We start from the raw sequence: 8972 nt of genomic DNA, 5'->3' as shown, positions 1-8972 counted from the left end.
TGGCTAATTTCTTGATGTCTAAAAGCCTAAGTTTCCCACTGTAAATTGAGAATACTAATAGTATCTTCTTCCAACAGTTGCTAAGTATAAAGTGTTTAATACATTGTCAGTACATGTTTAATACTATTTTGTAAATCTAAGAAAAACTATACTGATTTTAGATAACTTTCTTCTTATGCAGAAGACTTAACCAATGGTTCATATGATGATGTCCTAAATGCTGAACAACTTCGGAAACTCCTTTACCTGCTTGAGTCAACTCAAGATCCTGTAATTATTGAGAAAGCTTTGGTCACTGTGGGTAACAATGCAGCCTTTTCAGTTAACCAAGTAAGTACCCTTATCTCAGCAAACAAGTTCTTCATTGCACACTAATAGTCATTGTGACCCTAGATAAGTTACCTGACTGCCCAGAGCCTAAATTCCTCATCTATGTAATCTGGCTACTTATAGCTACAATGTTTATTTTTAAAAAGCATAACCTCATAGTAATATGATTAATAGGATTCTAGATCCCCACGAAGTTGGTCATTGGCATCACATACATATTAAGTGTATCTAGTCAACATTTAGCATTGCATGAATTTTTTAATTATTTGAACTTTAGCACGTCAGTAAAACAGTAAAAGCATCTAACATTTAAGTACATGCTTTTAAATTGTATGGAAGGTTCAGATGCAGGTAGTCCCTGGACCACACTCTGACAATCAACAGTGAGTATGGAATGGTCTTCAAGTAGAGACTTAACACCAATACTAAAGAGCTGGCTGGTGCAGTGGCTCACACCTGTAATCCTAGTACTCTGGGGGGCTGAGGCAGGTGGATGGCTTGAGTTTCAGAGTTCAAGACCAGCCTGAGCAAGAGTGAAACCCCATCTCTACTAAAAATAGAAAAAGTAGCCAAGCGTATAGCAGGTGCTTATAGTCCCAGCCACTCAGGAAGCTGAAGCAGAAGGATCCCTGGAGCCCAGGAATCTGAGGTTGCTGTGAGCTATGATGATGGCCCCAGCTCTCTATCTAGAGTGACAGAGTGAGATTCTGTCTCAAAAAAAAAAAAAAAAGAAGAAAAACAAAAGAACTTAATTTGAATGTTTCCTCCCTATTCACCCACCTTCCCCATCCCTACTACCCCCATCCATGGAAAAATAGTTTAAATTATTTTTTAATACTTTTAACTAATACCCCTTTTTTTTTGAGACAGATCCTCAAGCTGTCCCCCTAGGTAGAGTGCAGTGGCATCACAGCTCACAGCAACCTCCAGCTCCTGGGCTCAAGCGAGTCTCTTCCCTCAGCCTCCCAAGTAGCTGGGACCACAGGTGCCCGCAGCAAAGCCTGGCTATTTTTTTTGGTTGCAGCCTTCATTGTTGTTTGGCAGGCCCTGGCTGGATTCGAACCCGCCACCGTAGGTGTATATGGCTGGCGCCTTAGCCACTTGAGCCACAGGCTCCAAGCCTAATACCCTTTTTTAACATTGTCATAAATGCAAAATTATTTTCAATATATACTTCATTTCAGCCTCATTTTTTCCAGAATGGCAAGGTTTATTGTGAAGCTGTGAAGATTTATAGGGAGAAGGAGAACCTTTGTGCATTACCCACTCTTTCAGTTACAAGTGACAGAATCCAACTTAAATTATTTTAAGCCACAAAGGGAAAATATTGAGCTCAGCTAACTTGGACATCTAAGAATAGCATTGGTTTCAGGCATAACCAAATCTAGTTCAAGGTTGGAGAAAGAGTTATCATCAGCGCTCTCTTCCTTTTTTTCTTTTCTTTTCTTTTTTTTTTTGAGACAGGAGTCTTGCTGTGTAACCCTAGATAGAGTGCTGTGGCGTCATAGCTCACAGCAACCTCAAACTCTTGGGCTCAAGCTAATCTCTTGCCTTACCTTTCCAAGTAGCTGGAATTACAGATGCCCACCACAATGCCCAGCTTGTTTTTCTGTTTTCAGTAGAGATGAGGTCTCACTATTGCTGGTCTAGAACTCCTGAACTCAAGCGTTACCCCCGCCTTGGCCTCCCAGAGTGCTAGGATTACAGGCGTGAGCCACCACAGCTGGCCAGAGCTATCTTTCTCTACTTTTTGGCTTTGCTTATGCCTGCTTTTCTTTACATATTTGTCTGTCTCTCTGGCCACAGAGAGATTTTCTTCAAAGGGATGGAAAGCCCTTGGCCTCTCAAGTCTTCATCCCTGTGGCTCATGATCCAAGAGGTGAACTGTTCTGATAGGATCAAGTTCCTACCCCTTAGGTCCATCTCTGGGTCAAGGGACCATGGCCTGTTATAATGAGGCCTGGATCACTACGAGCATCCTATAGCCATGCAATGGAAGTGGATTAGAGCTCCTGTAACTATTGTGAGAGGGCCAGGCCAGCACCATTTCGTTGTTTACAACAAAATGCCACAGGGCCACTCCCTGCTGCCTCCCCCACCCTGGTTGCACAAGTTGTTGAGCCGTTGATTAAGCCATCTTAAGCAACAGCTGCCTTATTAGGCGATAAGTTTCAGTTTCCTTGAAATTCAGGTATTCCCCTCAGTCACGCCAACCGGTTATCCAATCGGACTGCACCTCCTAGCCAGCCCACTATGAAGCCACTAGACAATCCCCCCCCCTCCACCTACACCAAGCCCAATCTTACCTGTGCTACAGGAACCCCTAACCACCAGTCAAAAATGTACTCATGCCTAACCTCACCTTTCTTGCTTTCTGTACCCTATAAAAACCTTTCACACCCCAGGCTCAGGGCTCTTCCTCGGTGTGCCCACCAGGAGAGTCCAGGGCCGGGCTTGAATAAAGCTCACCTCATGCTTTTACATCGGAGTGTGTCTCAGACTGTTTGTTGGGGAGTCTTGGGGGAACTTCGGGCACAACATTTGGTGCATTGGCCGGGAAGTTCTCCCAAACCCCCCACCGCGGGCTTGTTCCAACACCGCTCCGGAAGTGAGTTTGGTGTGTGTGTGCGTGCGTGCCGGCCGGCCGTGCATGAGGCATCTTGTACTAGTATTTCTGTGTCTATTGTTCTGATGATCATCCGGATCTGTCTGGAAGGGGATAGCAGCTAGATTGGACACGGTCGTGAACGCTGTTCCCCAGGTAGGGCGTGAGACGTCAGTCCTATCTCTGATTCTGGCCTCAGTCAGTGACTTTCGATAGCCCGCCAACGGAAAGGGGGGGATCGAAAAAGGTGACTGGCTGAGAAGTTCTAGGCCTTTGAATAGTCTGTTTCCATAGCCCGGCGACGGAAAGGGGGGGGCGGATCGAAAGGAATGACTGTTTAAGGGATTGGAAGATGTCTAGTTTGAATTGCTTCCACTAATTTTGGTTTTGAGTGTTGTGTAGAGTGTAGATTCAGAATCTTTCTCAAAGTCCTTTTAGATGACTGAACTCGCCCTCGGTCTTGGTGCCTGGAGGAATTTTATGAGTGGATCCTAGATCTCTATTTACAAGGCTCCTTGAGAGACTTCAGCCTCCGTGAGACTACCCTATTTAGTTTCTTAACTTATTGCCTTATTCATCTCTAAAAGCCTAAGTTTCTGATTAATATGGGCTTGTGGGGGGTGGACATTCCACTCACGGCCCGCCCGGAAGAGGCCGTTCTAATCCAGGATACCCCCGTCTACTCCTCCCGCAACTGGTTCCAGTAAGTTTGTTGCCCTTGCTATCAGGATTGTGGTATACACCATCTTGGTTCTCCTCTTACTTTTTCCTCTGTGAGTCCCTCTAATCATGGGCCAGATTAACGCAGTCCCCTTGTCCCTAATTCTGCAGCATTTTCAAGACTATAGAGAGAAGGCAAAGGAATACGAGTTTTCCGTTTCCGAGGCCACCTTGTTACCTTCTGTAAAAACGAGTGGCCCACTTTCCATATAGGGTGGCCTGAGGGAACCTTCCACCTCCCCATCATTTACCAGGTTAAGGATATTGTCTATAGACCTGGCATTGGGCATCCAGACCAGATTCCTTATATTACTGCCTGGCAAGATTTAGTGGAAGACCCCCCCAGCTTGGCTGAAGCCCATACTCCCACCTCCTGAAAAGGGCACCACTCGAATTCTCTCCTTACACGAGTGACAGAAACATAGAGCTAGACCCACGGCTCTGACTGTCCTCCAAGGACAGTCCCCTGAGGAGTTGTGCCCTCTCCCTTACCAACTTCCCGCAAGACTTGCAGCCCCCCGACCCCAGCCAGCACCTGCAGCCGAGGCTGCTACAGGGGGAGATCATTCCTCAGGTGAGGCGAGCCCGCCCCACACCAGGAGCAGGGGCCGCCCATCCCCCGACTCCACGGTCCTTCCGCTGAGGGCCTTGGGCCTCCCACCTGATGACCAGGGCAGATCTCCAATGTACTATTGTCTCTTTGCCACCAGTGATTTATATAACTGGAAAATACAGACTCCCAAATTTTCTGAAAAGCCCTCAGCCCTCATTGACCTATTAGAATCCATCCTCCTAACCCACCAGCCTACGTGGGAAGATTGTCAACAATTATTACAGATTCTATTCACCACCGAGGAATGGAACCGCATTCTTTTTTTTTTTTTTTTTTTTTGAGACAGAGCCTCAAGCTGTCCCCCTGGGTAGAGTGCTGTGGCATTACAGCTCACAGCAACCTCCAACTCCTGGGCTCAAGCAAGTCTCCTGCCTCCACCTCCCAAGTAGCTGGGACTACAGGCGCCCACCACAAGCCCAGCTATTTTTTGGTTGCAGCCGTCATTGTTGTTTGGTGGGTCTGGGCTGGGGATTCAAACCTGCCACCTTAGGTGTACGTGGCTGGCGCCTTAGCCGGTTGAGCTATAGGCGCCGAGCCCGGAACCACATTCTCAGTGAAGCTCAGTGGTCTGCACTCGGCCCGGATGGGTTACCAACTACCAACCAGGCTTTAATTGATGCTGCCTTCCCCCTAACACACCCCGAATGGGACTTCAACACCCCTGAAGGTAAGGAGAGGCTCCAGGTGTACCGCCAGACTCTAATGGGAGGGCTCCTGAAGGCTGCGAGGAAGCCAACCAATATTAGTAAAGTAGGAAATGTACAGCAAGAGCAGACTGAATCCCCATCAGCATTCTTGGAGCGGATTATGGAGGCATTCCGTACCTATACCCCTATAGACCCAGAAGCTGAGGAAAATCGGGCAGCGGTCGTTATGTTTTTTGTTAACCAATCTACACCGGATATTAGACAGAAACTTCAAAAGTTAGATAGGCTAGGAGAAAAGTCATTTAAAGACTCATTAGAAGTAGCTGAGAAAGTCTATAATAATAGGGAAACCCCAGAGGAGAAAAAAGAAAGGTGTGCCTGGCGACAAACCCAAGAATTAGCCAAGATCTTACTGGCCACCACGGCTCAGTGCCCTGAAGAAAGAAAAAGAAACCTTGGCCAGTTGGCCACAGGCAGAGAGAGAGGGGATCAAGAACATATTCCCCTAAAAAGAGACCAGTGTGCATATTGTAAAAAACATGGACATTGGAAGAAAGACTGCCCCCTGAAAAATCCAGAAGAACTACCAGGCCCAGTTTTAAAGCTGTCAGGGCTCGTCTCCCCTCCATGAGCCCTGGGTAACTCTCAAAGTGGAGGGGACTCCCATAACCTTTTTAGTGGACACAGGAGCATAGCATTCAGTCTTAACTCGAGATAATGGCCCAATAAAGAGTAAAAAGTCCTGGGTCCAAGGAGCTACTGGAATAAAACAATATTCATGGACTACCCGAAGAACAGTGGACTTAGGCATGGGCCAGGTATCCCACGCCTTTATAGTTATTCCTGAATGCCCCTACCCCCTCTTGGGGCAGGATTTACTTAGCAAAGTAGGAACCCATATTACATTTAAAGATGGGGATATGGAAGTAACCAACCTCAAAGGACAGCCAATACAAGTCTTCACAATGGCCCTCCAAGATGAGTATAGACTGTATAACCCCCTCCATGAAGGGGATGGGGGTTCAAACGAAGAATGGTGGCTACGAGAATTCCCAGCTGCGTGGGCAGAAACCGGAGGGATGGGGAACGCTTCTCATCGCCCCCCCTGGTTGTAGAACTAAAACCCACAGCCTCGCCGGTGCGGGTACGTCAATACCCCATGTCCCAAGAAGCCCGAGTTGGCATCACACCCCACATCCGCCTGCTGCTGTTAGATCAAGTTTTAGTGCCATGCCAGTCAGCCTGGAATACACCCTTGCTACCTGTAAAGAAACCACTGACCGATGATTATCGGCCAGTACAGGACCTGAGGGAAGTAAACAAAAGAGTTATGGATATTCAACCCATAGTCCCCAATCCTTATACCCTGCTCAGCACCCTAACGCCAAACAAAGAGTTACACCGTATTAGATTTAAAAGATGCCTTCTTCAGTCTCCCCATAGCTCCCCAGAGCCAGCCTCTGTTCGCCTTTGAGTGGAGTGACCCGGACCAAGGGGTCCACGGCCAGCTGACGTGGACCCATCTGCCACAAGGATTCAAGAACTCACCCACCATATTCGACGAGGCCCTACACGAGGATCTCAGTGAGTACAGACAGCTCCACCCCCAGGTTACCCTCCTCCAGTACGTGGACAACTTGTTGGTTGCAGCCAACACAAAGATAGAGTGCCTCCTGGCCACTAGAGACTTGCTAACCACTCTGGGAAGCCAAGGATATCGTGCATCAGCTAAAAAGGCTCAAATCTGTCAACAAACTGTAAGTTACCTAGGGTACATCCTAAAGGGAGGCCAACGGTGGCTCACTAAAGCCCGTAAGGAGACGGTTTTAAAAATCCCTACCCCCACTTCCACGAGAGGAGTGCGAGAGTTTCTGGGCTCAGCTGGGTTCTGCCGACTATGGATCCCAGGGTTTGCAGAAATGGCTAGGCCCCTCTATGAGGCCACCAAAGAGTCATCTAACTTCCAGTGGACCCCAGACAGGGAGGAGGCCTTTCAGAAAATTTAAAAGGCCCTTCTTTCAGCACCAGCCCTAGGCTTCCCGGACATTAAAAAGCCGTTTCATCTGTACATAGATGAACGAGGGGGCATTGCAAAGGGACTACTGGCACAAACGCTGGGACCTTGGACCCAGCCAGTAGCCTACCTCTCAAAGAAACTAGACCCAGTAGCGGCAGGATGGCCGCCCTGCTTGCGTAACATCACAGCCCTGCTGGTCAAGGATGCTAACAAACTTACTCTGGGGCAGAAGTTAATCATTACGACTCCACATGCAGTGGAGGGGGTCCTAAAACAGCCCCCCAACAGGTGGCTGAGCAATGCCCGTTTAACCCATTATCAGAGTTTACTGCTTAATCCCCCACATATCCACTTCCTGCCCAAAGCATCCCTCAACCTGGCAACCCTACTACCAGATCCAGACTTAGAGGCCCCCCTACATGAGTATGCTGATATTCTATCCCAAAGCTTTAGCATGCGCCAGGACTTGGCGGACCAACCCCTCCCAGATGCTGAGGACACTTGGTTCGCGGACGGGGAGCAGCTTTGTAAAAGAAGGTTGCAGGTATGCTGGGGCAGCAGTGGTGTCAGAGACTAAAATCATATGGGCAGCACCCCTGCCCCTCAGGAACCTCAGCTCAAAGGGCTGAACTAATAGCCCTCACCAGAGCCCTGGAATTAGGGGAGGGCCGAAGACTGAACGTGTATACCGATAGCAGGTATGCATTTGCTACTGCGCATATACATGGGGCCATTTACCAAAAACAGGGCCTTCTCACAGCAGAGGGAAAGACTATTAAAAATAAGGAAGAAATACAAGCTCTCCTGAAGGCCCTCTGGCTCCCTTCTAAACTAGCCATTATCCATTGCCCCGGGCATCAACGGGCCGACAATCCAGTGGCAAGAGGGAATCAACTGTCAGACCGGACTGCCAAGACTGTGGCTGCTTCTGCATCACCCACCCTACCAATCACCCTACCTGACCCAGGGCCCCCAAGTTTACCTGATAACCCAAAATACACCCCAGAAGACCTACATTGGGTGCACTGCATTCCCCAAGTACATAGTCCAGAGAGGTACCGAGGTTGGTACATTACAGCAGATCAAAAAGCTCTTCTTCCCACCAAACTTGGAGAAGAAATCTTGTATAAGATTCATTCATCAACCCATTTAGGAGCTAGGAAAATGAAGGACCTCTTAAGACATTCCAAGATTAAAATCCAGAATCAGAATGCTAAGATCGACGCCCTAGTAGCAGCCTGTAAAGCCCGTGCTCTAACCAACTGCACTGCCAACCCAACAAACCCAGGTACTTGGCAGAGGGGTGACATGCCAGGTACATACCGGGAAGTAGACTTTACCGAAATAAAACCAGGGAAGTATGGCTATAAATATCTCTTAATTTTCGTGGACACGTTTTCAGGGTGAGTAAAGGCCTTCCCCACCAAAAATGAGACAGCCCCCACTGTAGTTAAAAAAATATTAGAAGAACTCATGCCAAGGTATGGACTCCCTACCCAAATAGGGTCGGATAATGGGCCAGCTTTTACTTCCCAAGTGGTCCAAAGCTTAAGTAAAGCCTTAAGAACTAATTGGAAATTGCATTGTGCCTACAGGCCCCAAAGTTCAGGGCAAGTAGAGAGAATGAACAGAACCCTTAAGGATAACTTTGACTAAACTTGTACTGGAGTCTGGCGGGGACTGGGTGTCTCTCCTCCCCTTCGCCCTTTATTGGGCCCGAAACACACCATATATGATAGAAAAAACACCTTTTAAAATCTTATATGGTAGAAAACGCCCCATTACCCCAAAGCTCCCAAGTGTAGGAATTACAGATCCTCAAACGCCAGACGAGGACCGTAAACACCTAGCACTAACTCTAGATTGTTCCCAGAAATTCTGGACCCAGGACTGGCAGAGGCTTATTAACCTGTACTCGTCTGGACCAGAGCCCGAGCCACATGCCTATCAGCCTGGAGACGCCGTGTACGTCAAGCACCAACTGCGAGAGTCATTGGAGCCTCGGTGGAAGGGACCGTATACAGTCATCCTAACAACCCC

The 8972-nt window shown here is 48.1% G+C and overlaps 1 protein-coding gene across 1 annotated transcript in view; it reads left to right on the top strand.

Annotated features, from left to right (window-relative positions):
• The window catches only part of ARMC10 (armadillo repeat containing 10), a 38299-nt gene that overhangs the window by 14361 nt on the left and 14966 nt on the right, over nt 1–8972 (top strand). The window contains exon 2 of the mRNA XM_003782614.3: nt 182–330. Coding sequence (XP_003782662.1) covers nt 182–330 — 149 coding nt within the window. The remainder of the gene's footprint in view (nt 1–181; nt 331–8972) is intronic.

Source organism: Otolemur garnettii, unplaced genomic scaffold, assembly GCF_000181295.1.
Source record: "Otolemur garnettii isolate 467f Iridium unplaced genomic scaffold, OtoGar3 scaffold00005, whole genome shotgun sequence".
Lineage (NCBI taxonomy): Eukaryota > Metazoa > Chordata > Mammalia > Primates > Galagidae > Otolemur > Otolemur garnettii.
The sequence above is the reverse complement of the archived record's forward strand: the minus strand, read 5'-3'. Positions and strand labels throughout refer to the sequence as shown.